The 25,151-nt window shown below is 38.2% G+C and overlaps 1 protein-coding gene across 3 annotated transcripts; it reads left to right on the forward strand.

Annotated features, from left to right (window-relative positions):
* Positions 1 to 1,246: 1,246 nt before the first annotated feature.
* Positions 1,247 to 20,071, forward strand: LOC122557511 (serpin H1-like). Of its 3 annotated transcripts, XM_043705258.2 has the most exons (6): positions 1,247 to 1,380; positions 6,245 to 6,312; positions 13,903 to 14,516; positions 14,633 to 14,731; positions 15,353 to 15,585; positions 19,040 to 20,071. In XM_043705258.2, exons 3-6 carry the CDS (start codon positions 13,934 to 13,936, stop codon positions 19,337 to 19,339), a joined length of 1,215 nt encoding a protein of 404 aa, XP_043561193.2. In that variant the 5' UTR covers positions 1,247 to 1,380; positions 6,245 to 6,312; positions 13,903 to 13,933; the 3' UTR covers positions 19,340 to 20,071. The 3 variants fall into 3 exon arrangements, with proteins under 3 accessions (XP_043561193.2, XP_043561199.2, XP_043561191.2); XM_043705264.2 differs by lacking the exon at positions 6,245 to 6,312 and having other exon boundaries at positions 1,278 to 1,380; XM_043705256.2 differs by lacking the exons at positions 1,247 to 1,380; positions 6,245 to 6,312 and adding an exon at positions 11,789 to 11,886.
* Positions 20,072 to 25,151: the final 5,080 nt, after the last annotated feature.

Below are 25,151 nucleotides of genomic sequence, written 5' to 3' on the forward strand. Positions count from 1 at the left end.
GACAAAGGATTTTTCGGGTGAGGTTAAAAAAGAGCCATGTGCAGAGGTGAGTATTGATGTCTGTGGTAACTTTGGTGGGCACAAAACTACACTAGAATTTAACCAGATAGAACATTCACACATTGACATTTCGAAAGCTCGAAGTCCTCAGTCCTTTGCAGATAAGTTATTTATTTTAAATGAAATGCCATAATTTTCTTTGTTGTGATGTCCATACTTCCAACAGTACATTCATTTTAATAAAGTATGCTATTATACGCTTAAAACGTAATCTAGAATTGTATTGTGTTGATTGAGAGGGCACGTGGTCGAGGTAAAGAACATCTACATTTTGGAAGTTAAAGAGTCAGTGTAAAATAACTAAGTGCAGATGTGAAAACTGACGGATATTTCTTAACTGCCGACGTGGCAATTCCCGGCGTGAAGCCTGGGGGTGGTGTATCTATGCTTAACTGCTTATAGTGGAAAACCCTGATGGGCTACACCTAAATGCAAAAAATACTATTACAATAATTTTTTTCCCTGAAATCACACAAAAAGCAAAAGTATGATCAAACTCTCGTCATAATTAAAGTTCATGTGCCATTTTCCTTCTCTTATCGATCTGACAATCGTTTTCTTTTATAATACTGTTACAAGTGTTTGTTTTAATTTCTTAGTACGATGTCATGACTAAAACGTTTAAAGGCGTGCTAAAAGCACAAAATATTGGTACCCTTGATTTAAAATACCCTATTTGACCAGTTTAATAAATTCATGTAGAGAATGTGGTCTAAATCACAACCTTAATATGTAAAACCTTACACCTCAATTGCTAATTGCTAAAACAGAAAATGTAAAGTTGGTAATATCATTTTGACCTGTCCAACTTCATTGACCATTCAGTGAACGGTGGATATGTACTTCCCTCTGCACCTATTTTTTAGTACTAGAATAAAGCGAAAACAACAGAAGTGAAATTTCTTTTTAATGCATTGATTTCCGGCTATCGTATTAGATTTTCTTTATTTACCACCATTTTTTCTTTCAATTTTATTTACATAAACTGCACAAATAGAAAATTCAAAAACCTGCCCACCACCCCCACCCCAATAAATATTAAATGTGTTCTGTTGATTTCCCCAATTAAATTGATCTTGATTTTATAAACTCTTGCAAACTGGATCATGAGGATATACACTAACTTTTTCAATGTAGGCGGTTCTGCGGGCTCGGGTTTCACATACGTTCAGCGAATTCTTTCTGGATCTTTCCTGTGGTTGGTTATAAAATGGGCGAGAGGTCTTTTGTCTGTTTGCATTGAATGCGTGGAGCGGGGTAGAAGTGGTGTTGGCTTTATCACTGTTCCGCTGTCTGACCTGAGCAAGCCGGAGAGTGAAGGTAAGAATTCCTCAGTCACTATGGCACAGCTGCCTGGCTTCATCTTTTAGGAAAAACCTTAGTAATCGCAAGAGCTAAGTGTAGGGGCGCGCTATGATGCGGCTCCACTTTATATACAACATCAGATGGGAGAGAAATTTTCCAAAAGTTTCTGGGTAATTGTTCCTCTTAGAGGACAATAAACATGTTCGATTTAGTACAATCAATATGGCAATATTTTAAGTATTGATTGATATATGGCACGAAACGCTAAGGAGGACATTAAGATAGTCTTCTATCGACTATATAAAGTACAATCGCTAAAAAGTGTAGGCATTCATTAGAAAACATAACGTTGAGAAACTGCCACGCATGCAGTTTATCTGTGGGAAGAGAAGTATTTTTACGTAGTAAGATTAGATACTGTACTCCAATTCTGCGGGAGGCGCTCCTACTGCCAGCGTGGATAGATTGCGAGAATTACAAGAGTAAAGCGTAGAAAAAAGTAGAAATGACGATAGCCTTTGTTTACTATTTGCAATGTAATCCCAAGCGGTTTATAAACAAATACATGTAAAATGCGGCCCGTCTGTTGAAAACATCCAAAACATTCGTTTTCTGTAGATACTTTTGAAGATGATTATTTAGGTAATTATTGCAAAGACTGCAAGTATACAACGAACCCTTGATAAATTAGATTGATTTTTCAGAGATCTCCCCAGCTGGGGTATACATTCGGCGCCTGTAAATTGAAGGGTCTCATTCAACGTCTTTCAGGGATGATTTTCGCTCTGCTTTCTTCCAGAAATCTATGCCGAAGGACATTCGATTTATAGTAGTTTTGGCAGTTAAAATGAGTTATCCAACCAACTTTCATTTTACAGCTTGTCACCAGTCTTGTTAGTTACAGCACTTTAAGTGCATTATCCACGAACTTTCCATGTGAAGTGCGGGTTTCTGACTATATACCACTGTTTTAGCAGTGAGCTCCAAACCTTTCACATCGTCTGGATTTGAAAAAAACATTTATGTAATCCGGTTATCAATTACTTTAAATCCATTGACCTCCGTGTGAAAAGAAATGTCATTACTACCCGCTTTATCAGAGCCCTTCCTAGCACCTCAATTAAATAATCTCAGTTTCGTCAAGTTCAAACAAAGGTGTTCATTGTTTTCTCATGGCAAAGATTTTTCAGTTATGGAAACATCTTTGTAATTTTCCTTTATAAACTCTCCAGTACAATCACATCTTTCTGTAAAGTGGTAACTAGAATATTATGCACGACTGTACCTGTGACCTAATCGGTGTTTTACTGAGTTCTCAGCTAAGAAAGCTGTTCTCTCTACAGTATTATCTTGACCACCTTGTACAATTGACCCATCATTTTCAGTGATCTATGGACATGCACTCCCAAGTTCCTCTGCACCTCTACGTTTTTCAGTGTTCTACCATTTATCGTGGTTTTTTTTTGCCTTTTCCAAAGCCATTATCTCATGTTTCTCTGACTGAAACTCTATTGGCCATTTTCCTCCCTGATGGGCTAATTGATATCTTCTTATAGTCTACGGCTTTATTCCTTACTTTACCCAGCTAACCTTTTTCCTTATTTCATCCGGAAGCATCCTATCTCCTATCTGCAAATTTAAATCATTAAGATACATTACAAAGGTCAAGGAACCTTCACAATACATTAGATCACTGGAAATTGTCTTGGAATCACAAGAACACCTTTTCCACAATCATTCTTTGCTTCTTTCTAACTTTAGATGTAACTTGACACATTTCCACAGAATTTTATTATTCTGACCATTACCTCATGTTGTGACTTTTTAAAGAGCCTTGCTAACGTCTATGTATTCTATACAAGATATGCTGTCCTCATTGATGCTCCTTATTAGCTTCTCAAAAAATTCCTTCAACTATTCAGTAAACCTGTCTTTTACAAGGCTCTGATGGAGTGATCCATGCTCTCCTAAATGCTGATTAATATTATCCCTAATTTTTTTCCTGCTTATTTGCCCACCACTGAGGTTAGGCTTATTGCCACTGGCCTTACTCCCATTATAAGTCTGTGTTTTAAAAAAAAAATACCATGAGACTTTGACGCTGTGGGCTAGGCTAGCATTTATTGCCAATCTCTAATTGCCCTTGAGAAGAGGTGATGGTGATGAGCTACTTCCTTTCATATTTCTGCTGAAACACTAGGGCATGTACATGCAGAGATGCACACACCAGTGTCAATTTTTAAAATAACTTTTAAATGCAGATCTGCATTTTGTCACTGAATTAGCTATTTGTTTTTGCAAGATGGTGTTTTACAACTGTAATAACAACAAAATCAGTTAATGGAAAAATAAACTACCAAGAAAGCAACTATTTTAATAGTCAGATTCTTGAAATCCAAAACAATTTTTTTTTCCTCAGCATCTTATTAGAATGGGTGAGAATCAGTCTTGGAAATTCCAGATCCCTGTGCAAATTCACCATTGATAAAAATCATCAACTTTAATGGAGCTCAAAACAATGAATTTGGGAATAAGTGTCTGACTTTCTAACACTGAGATGGCTTTGTCAGATCTTGTTGCATAAAATCTTCCCAACTTGTTTCAATCAAATACATATAGATTAGACAAAGTATGCATTCACAAATATTGATGATGCCTCTTTGGTTGGTGGCTGGAGTTAAGATTTAAAGAATGACATATGATTAACACATCTCCACTATTCTAGAAGTACCTGCAAGAAGAAAGAATTGTCAAGGACCTCTGCTATTTCCTTCCTTGCTTTCCTACACAGCCTGGAATACATTTCATCTGGACCTAGCAACATATCCACTTCTGAAGATGCTAACCCCTAAATATTTTCTATTTATTCTCAGTATTTCTTGTTCCTCTTCTTTAATACAATGCTTAAGCAAGTTGTTCTGATTTTGGACTCTTGTTCTACTTCAGTCACTTTTAATCTTTATATCTTGTTGCCGTTTATTAGGATAATGCTTCTGGATTGTTAATGCCCCATAATCCCCATGCATCATATGACTTGGTCAGTGTAATGGAGCTTTCATGTTTGCTTTTATAAAGGGACCTTGCCTTGCCATCTGATTTTCATTATTCATCGCAGCTTGGGTGAAAGCGATCCAGTTTCTTGAGATGGCATAAATATGTTATTCATGTCCGCAAGTATAATGCTTGATTATAAAATGCTGACCCTCCGTATATCCAATGCATCATCCTTAAACACTTCCACCAACTCCAACTAGACTCCACCACCAAGAACATCTTTCCCTCCCCACCCTTCTCTGACTTTCGCAAGGACCATTCCCTTTGACAGTCCTTGGTTTGCACCACTCTCCCCACCAACCCCCTGACCACCCAAGTACCTTTCCGGCAACCGGAAAAGATGCAAAACCTGCCGGTACACCACCCCCCTCACCTCCATCCAAGGCTCCAAACAGTTCTTCCAGGTGAGCCGGAGGTTCACCTGCCTCTCTTCCAACCCAGTTTACTGCATCATGTGCTCCCAATGTGGTCTTCTCTACATCGGGGAGACCAAACTTAAGGAATGATTAGCTGAACATCTCAGTCGGGCCTGCATGGGCAGACCGGACCTCCCAGTCACCACCCAGTCTAATTCCCCTTCCCACTCCCTTTCCGACATGACCATCCTCGGCCTCCTCCATTGCCACAACGAACCAAACCGCAAATTGGAGAAATAACATCTTATCTTCCAGCTGGGCAGCCTATATCCCGGAGGACTCAACATTGAGTTCTCCAATTTCAAATAACCTCCCCTCCCATCCCTGACTCCCTTTCCAGCTCCTCCCCCTGCCTTCCACTCCTCCCTGCCACCAACCAGATTTATTCCTCCCATTGACCAACCAGGTCATAACCACTACCTGTCTTCACCTATCCCCACTTCACCACCCTGCCGCCACCACCTCCTTTATCTGCAGCTCCCCCTACACACACACCCTGAGTCCTGAAGAAGGGCTACTCCAAAAACATCAACTTCTCCACCTTCTGATGCTGCCTGGCTTGCTATGTTCTTCTAGCCTCCTGCCTGTCTACCCTATATATTTTGAGCTTGCTTAGCAGACTATTGGTGCTGTTGTACCAGAAGCATAAATGGAAGTTGCCAAAATCAAATTGTGGTAATTCTGTAAGCTGCTTGATGTAAGTTGTTCAATACATTGCCACAGGCCACATTTAAATAACTCAGGAATCCCAGTGTGTTCCTCATTAGTGCATTGTCACTGATTTTGTGGGGTGTGATCTCTTGGCATATGCATGTGCACTTTGTTGGTGCAACTGTTCAATGAAAGACAAAGTGTTTTTACAATTGTTGAGGGCTTTAATTCTTTGGCCAAAATATCCTGGAAAAATCTTGGTAACAAAAGATCAATATGTGTGGAGTACATTTATCTGTATTGTAGATGTGAGTAAGGTGTTTTTACAAAAACCATGCATGTAGTTAAGGTAGTTTGTAATTTCTGTTGAACAGCCTTAAAGTAGAACTATTAAGTTGAAGGCCTAATATATCTTAAAAAAAACTGAATTGTTTGAATCTTGATAGATCTTGAGATGAGTAAGGCAATTGTATAATTTGATTATGTATTATCAATGTAACCAGTTTCTATAATTTAGATTTACAAATGTTTCGATTAGATGTGTTAAAAATTAATACATTCAGCAGGACATTAGATAGTTGTGTGATGACTGAGATCAAAATTAACTAGAATCCTGTTTGCATGAAACACACAGGCAGAGAATGAAAGTTTTTTTTGGGTCCATGCTTCTCCCCTTCCATGCAGTGTAATGCATTGCTATAATAGACAATAACTGAATGAACTGTATAGCCTTCATTTGTATCTATTATATCTTTCAGAATGAACTTGGCAAAGATGCACGTCCCTTTGAAAAGATTTCAAGTCTGCAAACTTTCGATTACCCTATGTACGGGTTTGACTGTTAAAGTTCTAAGCAGTGTCAGTAACATAAATGTTAGCCATCAGTTTGTTTTGCTTGATGGTGATTTAATCCATGTCTTCCTTTACTAATCTTGCAAGAAAAGGCAGGGTTTTCATAGGACTGGAGCTTGTCAATTTTCACCAAGTGGATCAGCTGTAAGCAGAAACATCAGAGGCAGTTAGTCCCAGTTCAACATACTTTATTTTCTCCCATTGCTTAATGAGTGTGAACGAGAAGTATAATTTTTTTGTGCCAATTGTGATTCAGGAGTAGTACTTTCTGTCATTTCAAGTCACATTGAGAAAAAGTCTAACCTGACACCCTAGCACAGTTCTGCAGAATGTTGTGTTTCAGGTACACATGTAACTAAGGTCTCATCTTCTTCCTTCTTAGCTGGATATAGTAGGTTTTATAACATTGTTTTGAAATTACACCTTGAAATAGATGATCTAGTCACTCTCCCATTGCTGTTTGTAAGATCTTAATGTGTGCAGTTGGCTTTGCAATTCTTACACTGCAACTACAATTCAGACGTACTTAACTGAAAGTGAAATATTTTGATATATCCAGAGGTTTGGAGGAATACTGCATAGTAGAAAATTTTTATCCATCTTTTTCAGGAGAGCTGTGACTTTATGAAAGTTATGGTTAAGGTTGAGTTTGGTATTGTCTTATATAGAAGCCTGTTTCTTCTAGATTAATAAAATAAGAATTTTTGAGATTATGCAGACATATTCAGCCTTGAGAACAATTTTTTGAAACATTCTATCATTTCAGCAATTTTAAAGTTTGAACAGATGAGCTTTACATAATTTTAAAAATTCATGCTGTAGTTGCCATACTTTGCACTTTATTATAATTTACTATTGGTATTTTCATTTCAATGTTTTTGGAGGACATAGTTTTTAAAGTTATTTTTAATTGCAAAAGGTGTTTTAAATTTATTTTATCTTGTCAATTATGTGGAAATCAGGGAAGAATTTTCACTGCATTTACTTGCACTATCAACATCTAGATAAATGCAGGGACTAAATGGTAATGATCAGTCATTATAGAATGCTTTACAAACATTAAAATGAAGGGAAACAGTCAGTCAGATACATACGAGATCACAAAATTCAAGAGACCACTGCTTAATCCTATAACCTTATTTTTCTGCACTTTACATTTCTTATTGCTGATATAATTACTATAAGACCATAAGAAACAGAGCAGAATTAGGCTACTTGGCCCATCGAATCTGCTCTGCTATTTGATTATGATTGATATGTTTCTTAACCTCAATCTCCTACCATCTCCCTGTAACCTCTGATCCCCTGACTAATCAAGAACGTATCTATCTCTGTCTTAAACACACTTAATGGTTTGGCCTCCACAGCCTTCTGCTCCGGTAAGTTCCACAGATTAAGCACCCTCTAGCTGACGAAAGTTTCCTCGTCTCACTTATAACAGGTCATCCATTCATTCTGAGGTTTTGTCCTTTCACTAAGATATAAGCAGGCAATACTACAGATTCAGGTTTAACAATAAGAGATAAGTTTTTAGTCAAAAGAAACAAAATAAAATAGAATAAACCAACTATTTACACATATCACATACTTAAAGATCACCAAACTCAGTAAAAATACAATCCCATTAATGCTTTTCTTGATCCCACATAAGGTTTGACTGAGCTGTTGCTTCAATTCCAGGCCATGAGAATCTGGAAGCCTCTTCCTTGATTTGTCATAAAACTGAGCCTAGAATTATGCAGCTTGACATAACCATTTCAAAGCTTTAATCAAATACTAAATAAAAGCAAAATACTATGGATGCTCGAAATCTGAAATAAAACAGAAGTGCTGGAGAAACACAGTCAACCCAGTTGTGGAGAAGTCATATTAGACTTGCAATGTTAACTCTGTTTCTCTCTCCAAAGCTGCAACCAGATCTGCCAAGTTTCTCTAAGACTTCATGTTTTTATTTTAACTAACATTTCTGCTCTGGATATTTTTAAACTAAACGCCTTGACTAAAGTAACCTGTTTTTATCAACTCTAAGCTATCTTTTCCCTTTCTCGGTAGCAATTGTATTACACATTCAGCTTTAGCTAAGCATCCTGCAGAACTGTTCAACTGAATCAAAAAAACCCTTTTTGTTTCAAGCTATGGATGTTTCCCCCAAAAATCAATTGCTGGCTCTTCTTCTAAATGCCTGATGTATTATATGTTCACCTTGTTCATTTGTAAACTCTCCCAAAGTAAACAAATTCTCATTCTGCTCCAAAACTGTCTTTCTCAGACTTTTTTAAAAGGACATCACCATGGCTAATAAAATACTTACAAGTTAATCATAAACTCCTTCAGGCACACAAAAATATCAAGCCAGAAGTTCAAAGTCAAAACTCCAATGTCAGAAATAAACAATATTATAATATATATAAAGCACATTATAGATACGCTATTTCAAAAAAATATTTGTTTGTTGACAAAATTCCGGTTGGAATGCCATGCTTCTAGGAATTCTCATGCGTGTCTCTGTTTGGCTTGCACTAGGATGAATGTGTTGTCCCAGTCGAAGTGGTGTCCTTCCTTATCTGTATGTAAGGATACTAGTGAGAGAGGGTCATATCGTTTTGTGGCTAGTTGATGTTCATAGATCCTTGTGGCTAGTTTTCTGCCTGTTTGTCCAAGGTAGTATTTGTTACAGTTCTTGCATGGTATTTTACCACCCCATTTACCATCCCCTGAGAAAAAGAAAATGACATCACCATTGGAAATTACATCACCAGTCAAAGAAAACCCAAACATATAAACAGAAAGCAGGAAACATCAGCAGTGCTTTGTCTGGAAGCTCACTGAATATGTTACCTAGTATGGTGATGAAACATTTGAAAATGAACCTTTCAGCTCAGCGAGCAAACCTACATCCAGAACCTCAATCTGAGTTACAAATCTTCTCAAAACTCACTAGTATTGCACCTTACTGAATGGGGTTTAACTGGATTTTAGCAATACACAAAATTCATAAGTAGGGTTAAGCAACCTCTCTGGTCTTTAAATAGAATATTTTTACATTGGTTGAATGTCAGTTGTCTTTATTACAAAATAAAAGCACTGATTTAAAAAAAAAATTAGCTTCGATCTTTATTTATATATGTTTGTCCCAGTCATTTCTTTCACTAACAGTAAAATTTTAAAGTTAAAAGTGAAGGGTTTTACTTTCTTTCATGTATGTGAGAATTCTTCAAAGTGAGGTTGCTTACCCTGCTTGATGTCTTCTACGTTGCTAGATTCTGCAAGTCCATTTGACTTGCACAGATGTTAGGAAAGAGGAAGTCAGTGCTCGATGATTTGCCCGATCTTTAAATAGCTTGCTTCGATGTTATCAGCAAGTCCCACTCATTAAAAATCCATCTCAATGTGAGGATGTTAAGTACTTGCTCAGCAAGGTTATTAACAGTAACATCTAGCTTTTAAAACATTTTTGTAGTTTTAAAGATGTAAGTTATTTGAAACAGCACATTGAGTGGTACCTAAATGAGAACGAGTCAGTTTAATTATTGGAGTCGAGATCAAGGCTAAATGATCCCTCATGCCAGCATGAGTGCTAGATTCTCAACTGGAATCAGCTGCTGAAAAGCCATTTCTTTGTTTTTTTTCATTTCCATTATATTTTTCTTCTCATGTTTGTCGAAATTCCCAATTAGTATTCTGCAACAATGATGAATGGCTCATTACTCAAATAGTTAATGCTCCTTTGCGTCTGTGTTGCCAACTCGTGGAAGTCTCTTTTGATGTTTATCATGGTTAAACCCTTCAAAACCAACAGCATCTTCCAAATCTGTAATCTATACTACTTGGAAGGATAAGGCCAGCAGATTATAGGAAGTGGTTACAGAATCACCATCTGTAAAATCCTGTCCAAGCCACAAACCATCTTGATGTAAAGCTATATCACTGCTCCTTGACTTTTTTTATTAGCTGATGGGATATGGAAAATGTTAGCTAGGTCGGCATATATTGTCCATCCTTAATTCTCTTGAGAGGGTGGTAGTGAGCTGTCTTCTTGAGCTGCTGCAGTCCCTGGTGGTGTAGGGAGATCCATGTAATCATGTGAGGAAGAGAGCCCCAGGGTTTTGACCTAGCAACAGTGAAGGAATAGCAAAATAATTCAAAATCATTACTATATCTGGCTTTGAGACTAATTTACAAGTGGTGGTTGTATCTTGGACCTGTGCTCTTTTCATTCTAGGTGGTTGTGGATTTGGAAGTTGGTTTTGGATGAACCTTGATGAGTTACTTTAGTGCATCTTGAAGATGATACATGCTGTTGCCACAGTGTTGGTGCTGAAGGATGTTGTGGGATCAAACTCTTGAAACTTCCCTTCCTAACAGCACTATGGGTAGACCTAAACTCAAGGACTTTCGTTTATTCAAACATTCATGTGATGGATGTATCGCTGACTGGGCCAGCACTTGCTGTCCCTAGCTCCCCTTGAGAACATATAAATAAGGAATAAGAGTAGGCTAACTTGGCCTTTGAGCCTGCTCCGCCATTCAGTTAATCTGATTTTATGCCCAATTCTATTCCTACCTGTCTCAGTAATCTGGAATTTATCTATGTCTTAAAAATATTGAAAGATTCTGTGACCACTTCCTTTTGAGGAAGGGAATTCCAAAGACACTCAATCTTTTGAGGGGGAGAAAAGTTTCCTTGTTTCTGTTTAAAATGAGCACCCCCTTATTTTTAAACACACAATATTCTTTCAATATTCACACTGTTAGGTACTCTTAGGATCTTGTGATTCAATTAAATTACCTCTGACTATTTTAACCTCCAGAGGATATTGGCCTAGCCTGTCTAGCCTTTACTTACAAGGCAAACTAATGTCCTTTGGGGAAGGAATCTGCCATCCTTACCCGGTCTGGTCTACATGTGACTCCAGACCCACAGTAATGTTATTGACTCTTAACTACCTTCTGGACAAATTAGGGATGGCAGTGAATGCTGCCTAGCCAGTGGCGCCCACCGCCCGAGAATGAATAAGGAAAACCACTCATTCTAAGTATTAGTCTATGGACTTCTCTGGACTGCTTCCAATACATTAATATACTCCTTAAAGTAAGGTGATAAGACTTCAAGTGTGGTCTCTATAATGCCAGAAAGTGGGAGTAAACCTCTGCCATGCATGTGATGTAGGTTAAGAGAGTTACAGATATTTATTGAAGGAATAGTGACTTATTTTCAAGAATGTGACTTGGAGAGGTACTTGAATGTGGTGATGTTCCCATGTATTTGCTGATCTTGTCCTTCTAAATGGAAGTGGTCAAGGGTTTGGAAGACGTTGTCTAAGTATCCTTGTTAAATTTACGCAGTGCCTCTTGTAGACATTATATACTGTTGTTATTGTGCATCGGTGGTGGAGGGGGTGGATGTTTGTGGTTGTTGTACCAATCATTCACAGTGCTTTGTCCTGGATAGTGTTGGAACTGCATTCATCCAAGCAAATGGAGAGTTTTCCATCACACTTCTGACTCATGGCCTTTAGATGGTGGACAGGCTTTCGGGAGTCAGGAGGTGAGTTACTCTCTGCAGGATTCTTAACCTCTGATCTGCTCTTGTAACCAATATATTTATCTGGAAAGTCCAGTTAAGTTTCTTGTCAGTAGTAACCCCCAGGATATTGAAGATGTGGTATTCAGTGATGGTAACACCATTGAATGTCAAGGAGTTTTGGTTAGATTCTCTACTGCTGGAGGTAGTCATTTCCTGGTGTTTGTGTAGCACAAATGTTACTCGTCACTTTTTGACTCAAGCCTGGATATTGACCATTTGCTGCATTTGGACACTGGTTCCTTCAGACTGCAGCAGTTCAAGGAGGCAATTCACTATCATCTTTTCAAGTGCAACAAGAGCTAAGCCACTTAATGCGAACAAATAAATAACAACCTCACACAATGCTGCTGGATGGACTTCCTTGATTTTGACTCTGTTTTCTTGTTGCCGCACATTCCACACCATTGTTCCATACACCATTTCCCTTCAGATTTGAAAACCTTCATAATGATGTGCTAGTTTTCAGAAAATTGGCAATAGTCCTATGAAATGCAGATAATAAAACATAGACCATGTAACAATCATAGAGTGAAAGACAATTTTGGTATTTGATTCATTTTAGATAATTAGTGGAAGATGGATGAGCAAATAAAATAGCCCAAACTACTTACGTAGTCTGAAGCTGCTAGGAACTGACCAGTATTATTTTAATTTACTCAATTGAGCAAGTACTAAGGACAATAGTTCATAGTCAATAGTTCTCTTTTATACATACATATCAGGTGCCGATGATGTCATGGACCTAACTGTTATCTTTGTTAAAATAAGAGCAAAATATTGTGGAGACTGGAAACCTGAAATAACAACAGAAAATGCTGGAGGAATTTGGCAGCAGCTGTGGAGAGAGAGAAACAGAGATAATCAAAAGTTTGAATAAAAAGACTCTTCGTAGAATAGAAACTTTAGAATCCCCACAGTGTGGAAACAGGCCATTAAGCCCAACAGCTCCACACTGACTCACCAAAGAACATCTCATCTAGACTCACGCTGTCACTGTAACCCTGCATTTCCCAATGCCAATCCACCAAACCTTACACACCCATGGACACCATGGGCAATTTAGCATGGCCAGTCCACCTAACCTGCACATCTTTGGACTGTGAGAGGAAACCTGAGCACCCAAAAAAAACCCCACACAGACATGGGGAGAATGTGAAAACTTCAAACAGTCACCCGAGGCAGAAACTGAATCCAGGCTCCTGGCACTGAGCCAGTACTGGTAACCACTGAGCCACCATGCTCAGTGTGCTTTGTTTGCAAAGTGAGGACTTTGTGTTTTGACATATGTTGTGCCATATTACGAGCTAAAGTGACAATCCTAATTCGACATTCAGTGTAATTCTTTGCACGTTCAGGATTATATACTGGATGTTATGCAATTACAGAATTGCATCTAATGTTGGTTACTATATTGTAAACTTTGCAAGTGCAAGTGTACAAAGAATTACAGATTTTCTATTTTTTCTTACAATCCAGATTGGGAAATGGCAGAGAGTTCCTAATCAGACCAACCCAGTAAAGTGGCTGATTCTTGCCTGAGGAGGCTCATAAAGGCAACATTTATTTAGCTGTATTTTATATTTCTTTGTGGCGCTCAGCTGGCACAGTCTCATCTGCAAACCCCTGCACCTTTCCCCAGTCACCACAACAGGATGTAGCTGCTGTCACAATGTAACTGCTATTTGAGGGCATCCTCTGGGATGCATGATTTTCTGTCATGTCCAGGATAGGTTGGAAGTTGATGAAGGGATGCGGTTATTCATACAATTTAGCTAGATTTCTTTCTGTTTGGACTGCTGTGAAATTAATCTTGATGACATATTGTCCTGCTGGAAATTTACAAGAAGTTGAAATCGGGCCTTCTGAGAAATCATTGCATTTTTCAATTTGTAAATACTCCTAATATTTAAGAATAGGCTTTATGTATTTCTAAACTCTGTACTTCAAAATAATTGTGTTCCATTCTCTATCCAACAGTTCTACTAACTTGTATTTACTGGACAAAACCATGGAGATAAAATTAGTGGTCCTCAGCCTGCTACTTGCTGTGGTAACAGCAGATCCTATGATGTTGAAAGAACATGGCTCCATGCTGGCAGACAGCACTATAAACCTGGCCCTTAATCTTTACAAGACAATAGCCAAAGATCGGAAGTTATCATCTCAGAACATCCTCTTTTCACCTGTGGTGGTGGCTTCCTCTTTGGGGGTGATGTCTCTGGGTGCCAAAGACAAAACAGCCAACCAGGTGAAGTCCCTTCTCAACATTAACATGGGTGATGATGTTTTTCATCCAGCATTCTCAGAATTGTTCAATGAGGTGAGCAATGAAACAATCCGCAACACCACTTGGAAGATTGGCAGTCGCCTCTATGGACCAAGTTCAGTTAAATTCAGGGATGACTTTGTTCAGAAAAGCAAGACGCACTACAGACATGATCATTCCAAGATAAACTTCAGGGATAAGAGGAGTACAATCCAATCCATCAATGAATGGGCCTTTCAGACAACAGAGGGAAAGCTAGGAGAAATCATAAAGGATATGTCTAATGTTGATGGTGCCTTATTTGTTAACGCCATGTACTTTAAACGTAAGTATTGTATTTGGTATTAAAGATTTTGTATTAAATGGTGACAGTGATTATATATAAATATTCAGTGACTCTGTACTTGACTACAAACTTACTTGTAATTATTTTTTTTTCAGCACACTGGGACGAGAGGTTTCATGACACCTTGGTTGATAAAAGAGGTTTTATGGTGACTAGAACCCATACTATTTCTGTACCTATGATGCACCGCACAGGCAAGTGTTAGAAATTTGAAACATGTTTCTGAATCTCACAGCCTAGGACAGTCCTAGATTTGATCCATAAAGATTTTGTAGCCTTGGTGACTTTATGGGTGTTGCATTTCATTCCACTGCTGTGAGTTAGAAACATTTCTCAGGGTGTTAGTGAGAGCAATTTCAACTGAAAATGTGCTTGTTTAGACAACAAAGGAGAAAAGGCGAAGCTTGATAGATATTCTTTAAAGTCTGATAGCTTTGGAATATTAGCTGAGAAAGCTGACGTATGAATGATGGCTACCTGGGCAAGATATCAAAGTACACCAGACAGCTTTAACACCTCCAGTGACGTAACTGCTTGCAGTAAAGTGGAGAGTACTTGCAAAATTAAAAAGATATGTGTATATTTGTGGAGAAGAAGTTTTGTATTTTCCATTAAATTTTTTATATCAAGATGCTCAACGAAATAGAGCATTAATCCAAATTATTCCAACTGCTTTGTGTTAAAACCTGTCTTTTGTTTGGAATTGTAGATCTTATGTTATTTATCTACTGTGATCTTTAATTACAATGATAATTTAGAGCTCTGCATTGAAGTGCTTGTCATTTTTGACACGTGACTACCAATTAATTTTTCAGGTCTGTATAATTACTATGAAGATGAGGTAAATAAAGTACAAATTCTTGAGATGCCTCTGGCTCACAAGTTTTCCAGCATGATTTTAATACTGTCTCGTCACGTGGAACCTCTGGAAAGAATAGAAAAGTTACTAACAAAGGAACAACTCAACAATTGGTTTAGCAAGATGCAGAAACGTGCTATTGGTATCTCTCTTCCCAAAGTCAACATTGAAGTCAGCCATGAGCTACAGGTAATATCTGTAAATTAATAGCTTTTGCTTAACTAACTAAATTAATGAAAATTTGACTTTGTAGATAATTTACAATGTTAAAAATATCATGTAAACTTAACATAAGAAATTAACATATTCAATTAAGGACGTATTTTACTCTCTAAACTTCAACAATTCATCGCTAGGTGTATTTGTAAAACACTATGGAGCCTTACTCACTGCTCAAAGATTATTCTGGAGAACAAGCATCTTTTTTCCATGAAACCCCCCCCCCTTTTTAAAATCTGTTTATGCCTTCTACACCCTCACTCACTTGCAGAAGGAGCTAATTGATGTCTTTATCACTAAGAATTATACATCTATTCAGCTACCTTTGCCACATTCTTCCTTCCCCTTGACAATTCTAAACTTTCAAGGTTCATTCTTTTATTTCTTATCTGAAAATTCTGTTCTATATTGCCTCATGACCTCTCCAAATTCAAGCTGTTCAAGAAATTATTCCTTAATCCTTTGTATAGTAAACTGGAGACCACAAGATACTTCTTTCTGAACCTTAGACTAGCTAACATTTCAATTTTCCTCCCCAAAACTGACAAATAATTTCCCAAATCAAAAATAACTTGCTCTGTCTTGTCAAATCTTGTCTTTTCAAAGTTTATGGACTGTTATCAAATCCATAAAATACCATCATTTCTGAGAAATCCATGTTATATCTTCCAATTGTACTTCACACTTTACTACAGATTAAAATGGCCCACATAAAAGTCATTAATTGCATGCTGTTTCCTTGTTCTTCATAACTTTAATGCTGTCTTTGATGTAGCAGCATCTTTGACCGACATGCCTCTTCTGTTGTCCAGCTCATTGGGACTGCTTTTACATGGTTCAACTCTTGTCTGTTCTGTCATAGACTGAGAATACAAAATGTTTTTATTGCTTCCAGACCTTAATCACTGGAATTTCTAAAATATTTAGAAAAAAATATTCTGCCTTTTGGCAAAATTATCTGAAGAGAAATCTGGTGACCTTTTCTGAATCTCTCCATTATTTATGTGTTTTCAGATTACTTGTACAACATGCAGCCATGAATAAGTTGCAATTTCTTACAGTTAAACTTTTGAAAGCCCAGAGTCACAGGCGCTGGCTCTAGCCACAAAGTATTTTTCTGGCAACTCCATCTCTATTGCCCTCTTCCTTTTTAATATCCTCCTTAAATCAACCTCTTTGGTCAAGAATTTAAACTGGCCAGAACTGGGAGTAAAATAAAATTAATAAACTATGGATAACATGATTAACAGAAACGGATGATTTGAGGGATCCAATGGCCTAGCTTTTTCCTCATGTTCCAGTTATCCTACAAAGTAGTTTAGATTGACAATCAGGTCCACAGCATAAATTTGGTACTATGTTCATAATAAATTAGAATATCACTTTTTAAACACATTTTACATAGAAAACCTTGCAGCTATCAGATGCTGAGATCTATTTTGTTTATTTTAACTGGATAGTTAGTATAGTTAATGTTGGACGTATGGTTAGTATGTTTGCACTTGACACAAAAATTGGAGGTGTAGTGGACAGTGAAGAAGGTTACCTGAGAGTACAATGAGATCTTGATCAGATGGACCAATGGGCTGAGAGGTGGCAGATGGAGTTTAATTTAGATAAATTGTGAGGTGCTGCATTTTGGAAAGGCAAATCAGAGCAGAACTTAGACACATTTTAGTAAGGTCTTGGGGAGTGTTGCTGAACAAAGAGACCTTGGAATGCAGGTTCATAATTCCTTGAAAGTGAAGTCACAGCTAGATAGGATAGTGAAGAAGGCGTTTAGTGTGTTTGCCTTTATTGGTCAGAGCACTGAGTATAGGAGTTGGGAGGCTGTGTTGTGGCTGCACAGGACGTTGGTTAGGCCACTTTTGGAATATTGAGTGCAATTCTAGTCTCAAGGATGTTGTGAAACTTGAAAGAGTTTAGAAAAGATTTACAAGGATGTTGCCAGGGTTGGAGGGTTTGGACTATAGGGAAAGGCTGAATAGGCTGGGGCTGTTTTACCTGGAGTGTTGGAGGCTGACAGGTGATCTTACAGAGGTTTATAAAATCATGAGGGGTATGAATACAGTAAATAGACAATGTCCTCTCCCTGGAGTGTGGGAGTCCAGACTAGAGGGCATTGGTTTTGGGTGAGAGGAGAAATGTGTAAAAGGGACCTAATGGCAACTTTTTCACACAATGGGTGTTACATGTATGGATTGAGTTGTCTGAGGAAGTGGTGGAAGCTGGTACAGTTGTAACACTTAAAAGGATGGGTATATGAAAAGGAAGTGTTCAGAGGGATATGGGTCAAGTACTGGCAAATAGGACTAGATTAGTTTGGGATATCTGGTAGGCATGGATGAGTTGGACTGAAGGGTCTTTTTCCATGCTGTACATCTTTATGACTCTATGGATTGAACTTTAGATTATTGATATGAAGAGTGAGTTACTCTGAGGTAACCTCTGCTGTCCACTATACCTCCAATTTTGGTGTCATCTGCAAATGTACTAACTATACCTCCTATGTTCACATCTAAATCATTTATATAAATGATGAAAAGCAGTGGACCCAGCACTGATTCTTGTGGCACACCACTGGTCACAGGCCTTCAGTCTGAAAAGCAAACCTCCACCATCACCCTCCGTCTTCTACATTTGAGCCAGTTCTATATCCCAAATGGCTAGTTCTCCCTGTATTCCATGAGATCTCACTTTTCTAACCAGTCTCCCATGAGGAACCTGGTCAAATGCCTTACTGAAGTCCATATTGATCATGTCTACCACTCTACCCTCATCAATCCTCTTTGTTACCTCTTTAAAAAAACTCAGTCAAGTTTGTGAGACATGATTTTCCACGCACAAAGCCCTGACGATCCCTAATCAGTCCTTGCCTTTCCAAATACATGTACATCCTGTCCCTCAGGATTCCCTCCAACAACTGATGTCAGGCTCACCGGTCTATAGTTCCTTGGTTTTTCCTCATCACCTTTTTTGAACTAGTGGCATCATGTTAGTCAACCTCCAGTCTTCCAGCACCTCAACTGTGACAATCGATAATACAAATATCTCAGCTTCCCACAGAGTTCTAGGGTACACCTGATCAGGTCCTGGGGATTTATCCACTTTTAGGCTTTTCAAGACATCCAGCACCTACTCCTCTGTAATATGGACATTTTTCAAGATGTCACCATCTACTTAATGCTTCTTACGTTCAGTTTAATTACAGATATGTCGAGCACGTAACCCGATGGTTAACTGAATGCTTGCAGTGGAATAAAGTGAAGATTTTTTAAAAAGCGCGTATGAATAAGATATTGTTTAGATAATGCTTTTACTTTATTTTCTAGTGACAAATTTGTGTTTATTTGCAGCATAACTAGTTTTGCTTTGCTTATGGTTGTTTTCAATTTTTTGAAAATCTTCTTTCTTTGTTTCTTAGAAACATCTGCAAGAGCTTGGTCTGACTGAAGCTGTAGATAAGAACAAAGCTGACTTCTCTGGTATCACAGGGAAGAGGGATCTACACTTGTCCAACATGCTCCATGCTACTGCTATTGAATGGAATATTGAAGGAAATCCTTATGATACAGGCATACATTCCCATGAGGCAATGAAATCACCCAAGCTCTTCTATGCAGATCATCCCTACATCTTCCTAGTCCGAGACAAGAAAACCAACTCTATACTCCTTATTGGAAAGTTAGTTAAACCAAAAGGCAATGACCATGATGAGTTATAAACTTCAATTGAATAAATGCAGCAATATTCTGTATGTATATTAATGACCTCACATTTAGATTACTTATGACATGGGGGTGGTGTAAGAATCATTCCTGTTATTGTGGTTCCACAATGTTGACCCTGTGGGGTAAAAAAGTGTTGATTGTGTTGAATTCTAATGCCTGTGATTATGGCAGTAGACAAACTGTCCAAACAAATGCATTTTGTTCCACAAAAAATAAGAATATTTAAAATCAAGATTACTAAATGCATCTTAGTGGCATCAGAGTTTAAGGAATTTACCAACTTATAATGATATATGATAAACCTATTATCATGGGATCAATCATTACACACACAATTCTATTACCTGTTCCTGTCATTTTGTTTTCATTTGAACAGCTTTGTAGATCCCTAAATATACTATTTGTAAGATCAAGAGAACAAAAAATTATAATCTATATGATTCATATCTTCATTTCATGTAAATTAATTCATGAATATTTTAGTCATTCTCTTCTTCAACAACAGATACTACCTATGTGTGCATGAGTTTGTTTAGGAAGTGAGGTTGTTAATATCACCAAGAAAAGAATATTTTCCTTCTGTGGAACATAGTCTGTTTGTAAGTGAATACAATTCTTCGGCAGACAGTGTTACATCTATTTTTCCACATATTTTGGTAGGCTGGATCATTCAGAATAACCTTGTCTCATTTTTACCATTCTTAATAAAAGGAACAAAAAAGTTACTGGCCTGCCGTGTCTTTTCAAATTATAGAAATTGAATGCACCCTGTATATATATTGGTGTAAGGTAAGATAATTTAACATTCTAAGCAAAAGCTTTAAAAGATATCAAGAAAGGGTGAAGTTTAATGGTCAATGGAATGAGTTTTATTTCAGGAGCAGTGCATGTCCTAAGTGAACTTGTGGGAATTTTCAAAAGTATTCAATATATATAGAACCATAGAAACTTTATAGCATTGAAAGAGACAATTCAGCCCACTATGTCCACATCAGTTGAAAAAGAGAAAAGAAAGACCTAGCTGCTTGTTTTAATTCCACTACCTGGTTCATTGCCTTACAGTTTATTGAACATCAGGTGTAGATCTCATTATCTTTTAATTGAGTTAGGGTTTCTGCCTCAATGACGAAGCCAGACAATGAATTACAAATACAAAAACAAATTGCTGGGAAAAACTCAGCAGGTCTGGTAGCATTTGTGGAGAGGAATCAGAGTTAACATTTCCGGTTGAGCAAGGTTTCCTTAGAACGACAGATGCTCACTAACTTGTTCTTTGTGTCCATCAATTCCTTAACCATCACGTCAAATCTACACAATCTGGTAACTGACGTCTCATAGAGTCATAGAGATGTACAGCACAAAAACAGACTCTTCAGTCCAACTCGTCCATGCTGACCAGATATCCCAACCCAATCTAGTCCCAGCTGCCAGCAGCTGGCCCATATCCCTCCAATCCCTTCCTATTCATGTGCCTTTCAACCTCTCCCTATAGCTCAAACCCTGCAACCCTGGCAACAACCTTGCAAATCTCCTCTGAACCCTTTCAAGCTTCACAACATCCTTCTGATAGGAAGGAGACCCAAATTGCATGCAACACTCCAAAAGTGGCCCAGTCAATACAGCTGCAACGTGACCTCCCAACTCCTGTACCCAATACTCTGACCAATTAGTGGAAATCAGTATTTCCTGCCTACTGTGTTTTGGCCCCTCATAATTTTGTACACTTGACTTGTTACCCCTCGGCTTATTTTGTTCTGAGGAAAACAACCATAGCTTATCCAATCTCTTAGCTGCAATTTTCAAATCCTGGCAACATTGTTGTAGGTCTCCTCTGTCCTTTCTCTGGAGCAATTCTGCTCTTCCTATGATGTGAAATTCCAGCTGTTGCTTAGCCTGTATTTAATATAATCCCAACATTAGAGCCAGATTTTGTATTCTACCCCCTTTTCAATAAAGCATTTCATTTTTTTAACCATATTAAGAACTTGCACTGTCACTGTCAGGGACCTGAAGACATATATGCCAAGGTTGCTCATTTCCTCTAACCATCTCAATATTCTTTATTTGATTTATATGCTTTATTTATTCTCACCAATTGCATAATCTCCCAAATTCTCCAGATTGAATTCCATTTGCCACTTTACTGTCCACCCAACCAAACCATTGACATCATCCTACAGTCAACAGCCATCCTTTTCACCATCTACTACATGACCAGTTTCTGCATCATCTGCAAATTTCCCAGTCATGTTTTTCACATTTAAGTATATACCACAAATAGCAAGGATCCAACACTGAGTCTTGTGGACTGCACTGGAAACCACTTTCCATTTGTATAAGCATTTTGCAATCATTACCCTTTGTTTCCTGTTGCTGAGTCAATTTTGCATCCAATTCACCATATTCCTGTATCCCAAAGGATTTTATTTTTGTGACCAGTCTACCACATGTAACTAACATCTACAGCAATACTATCATCAATTCTCCTTGTCATTTTTTCAGAAATGTCAGCAGTCACAATCTTTCCCTATTAAAGCTTCACTATCCTGAATTTGCTATCCATAGTAACTACACTGATGAGCCTGTAATTATTTTACTTAGCACTTGCACTCTTTTTAAGTAATGGTATAGTATTGCATGCTTCCAATCTTCAACACATCTGCACCGAGTGACGATCTTCCTTAAAGCCTTCATTATTTCCTGAATTGCTTCCTTTAACAGCCTAGGATACAATCCATTTGGCTCTGGTAATTTATCCACTTTCATGGATATTTCTCCCTCTAGTATTTCCTCTCTCATACTCATTGTATCAAATATTTTACTCTCCTCAAACTAGAGTGCCTGCATCATTGTCTCTGTCTTCAGCAAGGAGAGGAAATTACTCACTGAGAACCCTGCATGGATCTTCTGCATCAGTGATTACCATGTGCAACTTTGATAGACCTACCCTTTCCTCAGTTTTTCATGCTTTTAAATGATAAAGCATCTTTGGATTTTCATAGATTTTACGTGCCAATGTTTTTTCACATCCTATCTTTGCTTCCTAATTTTTCTTTTTTAATTTCATGCTAATGTTTTCATTACTCCCCAGATATTTCTTAATATTCATTCACAGGATGACGACTTCCTTGGCTGGATCATTATGCACTGATCATCCCTAAATGCTCTTGAGAACGTGGTAGCTGCTTTCTTCAACTGCTGGACTCCACTTGGGTGAAGGTATCCAATAGTTCTGTGAGGGAGGATGTTTCAGGATTTTGATCCAGCGACACTGCAAAGGTTAACTTTGTGATTGACTTGGAGAGGAACTTGGAGACTGTGATGCTCCTATGTGTCTGCTGCATTGGACTTCCAAATGTAGGGATTGTGGGTTTGGAAGCTACAATCAAAAGAACATTAATAATTTCTGCAGTATATCTTGTAGATGGTACACTCTGCAGCTGTTAAGCAAAAGTAGTGGATTGAATGCATGTAGGTGTGTCAACCAAGTGGTTTCCTTTGCGCTGGATGATGTTGAGTTTCTTGTGTGGAGATGCACTGATCCAGGCAAGTAGGAAGCATTCCATCATATTCCTGACTTGTATCTTATAGATGATAGACCAGGTTTTGGGATTTAGGTGACTTACCACATAATTCTTAGCCTCTGACCAGCTCTTATAGCTGCAGTATTTATATTGGTAATCCAGTTCGGATTGCAGTCAATGGTGACTTCCAGGATGTTGATATGGCCGAAACCTACACTGGGTTTGAATTCCATCACAATATTGAATTTAAATTCAGTTTTAATAAATCTGGAATTACAAGTCTAATGATGATTATTTGACAATTGTTGGAAAAAATATCTGACTTTTCTGGAAGGAAACTTACCTGGTTTAGCCTATATGTGACTCCAGCTCCCTGAAACAGCCCAGCAAGCCATTCAGTTGCATCAACTAGAAAGGAAAAAAAATCCTGGATGCATCACCTGACATCAAGAAAGAAATGAGAACAGCGAACACAGATTTGCTAACCTAGCAAATTCTCCTTTGTGCTAAAATTGGATGAATGGTCTCACAGACTAGTCAGGCAACACCCTGACATAGTTAGACCCTTGGAATCATACATTGCACACAACAATCCAGGCAACACCATCACCATGTCTTGTTCCAGCAGGATGGACTCAGCAGAGGTGGGAGCAATAGTATACAGTCAGAAGGGAGCTGCCGTATGGGTTCTCTACATTAACTCTGGATCCCATGAAGTCTTATGGCATCAAATCAAACACGAGCAATGAAACCTCCTATTGATTGCCATGTACCATTTCCCATAATTAACAAGTCAGTACTCTTCCACATTATACAGCTTCTTTCAGGACACACTGGGGGTGGTAAAGATCTAATGAACTCTGGGTGCGGGACCCAGAGAGCTTGGAAGCACTATCAGAGATTGAGCTGGATGAGTGGTCAAAGACACATCTGCTAGATTGGGTCTGCAGCAGGTGGTGAGGGAAACAAATAAGAGGGAAAACATACTTGACTTCATCCTCACCAATCTGCTTGTCTCAGATGGATCTATCCATGTCAGTATTGTTGAGAGTGACCAGTGCAGAGTTATGGAGAAAATGGCCTGCCTTCCCATTGAAAATACTCTCCAACATGTGTGGCTCCATCACCACACTAAATTGGACAGACTTCAAGCAGATCTAGCAACTCAATATTGGGCATCCATGAGTCAAAAAGCACTCCAACACAATCTGCAACACAATCTGTCCCCTTTAAGGGTTTCCTTTTTACCCAGTGGTAAGTTATCTTTATGATTTTCATGAAGACCTACCTTACCCTTTCCAAGTGAGGATCTCTCTTTTCCCCAATTTCTATCCCTCACAAATTGAAATTGATTCTGGAAACCAAACTTTGCTTTATGGACCTACTCATGATCATCAGCCATTTCAGCTGCTAGTCTTGCTGCTTTAACTCTCTGCTCTTCCATGAGTTCTCATTATATCTGAAAGTAAATTTTTGAACTCCTGCCTAAGTGCCAATTTCCAACGTTCGAACTCTCTCTCTTCTGCTTTTAAGTATAATTCATTGTCTTTTGCCTCTAACTCAAGCTGCTTTATTTTCAATTGAATTTTAGCCAAAGAAAGATTTGGTGTTTCCAGCAAATTTAAATGCTGAGCTACTGCTATAATTATCTCACCTTTCCTCATGCAAGGAGGCAGCTCCAACTCCAGCTTCTCTGCTAATTCCAACAACCTAGCCTTAATCACCTTTTGTAAAACCCCCAAGGTCACTTCTTCCACCTCCATAAAACTCTTGGTGACTGAAAGAACCATTGCTATCCCAAGTACTGTTTAAACCAACCAAATTCAACACTTGGAACAAAAGACACCAATATCCACCACTGCCAGCTTAGAGTCCAGAAACTCTAATCCCAACTTGGAATTACAGAACAAATCTCACAAAGAGCCCTCAATTTGTTATGGACCAGGCCAGACCCCCTCACGACATTGCAAGAAAGTAGCCCAAACCCTAACTAGTTGTTTTAAGGAGGTGTAAAGTGGATATTCCAGGAGAGAATCAGCTGGTCAAACCACTTAGTTTCAAACAAAACAGAATTTATTTACAAGATGACTGAATGAAACACAAACAACAGAAAACAGAATACCAAATAACTTAAGCAGCCGAAAGCCCAACAGACCATTACAACATAACGATGCTGTTCCAAGCACTTGCAACAATCCCAATAAACACCTTTTAGCACGAAAGGTAAAATCAAACTCAAGTTCTTACAGGATAGAAGTCAGAGAGAGTATCAGCCTGGATG

This window comes from Chiloscyllium plagiosum, unplaced genomic scaffold (assembly GCF_037043375.1).
Source record: "Chiloscyllium plagiosum isolate Xiang-an unplaced genomic scaffold, Cpla_swu_hap1 HiC_scaffold_11, whole genome shotgun sequence".
Classification (NCBI taxonomy): Eukaryota; Metazoa; Chordata; class Chondrichthyes; order Orectolobiformes; family Hemiscylliidae; genus Chiloscyllium; species Chiloscyllium plagiosum.

Coding starts and splice junctions, on each gene's coding strand:
- LOC122557511 (XM_043705256.2), top strand. CDS start 11,858: ATGGTGGACAGGCTTTCGGGAGTCAGGAG. Junction 14,517..14,632: donor TAACGCCATGTACTTTAAAC/GTAAGTATTGTA, acceptor TTTTTTTTTCAG/CACACTGGGACGAGAGGTTT. Junction 14,732..15,352: donor ACCTATGATGCACCGCACAG/GCAAGTGTTAGA, acceptor TTAATTTTTCAG/GTCTGTATAATTACTATGAA.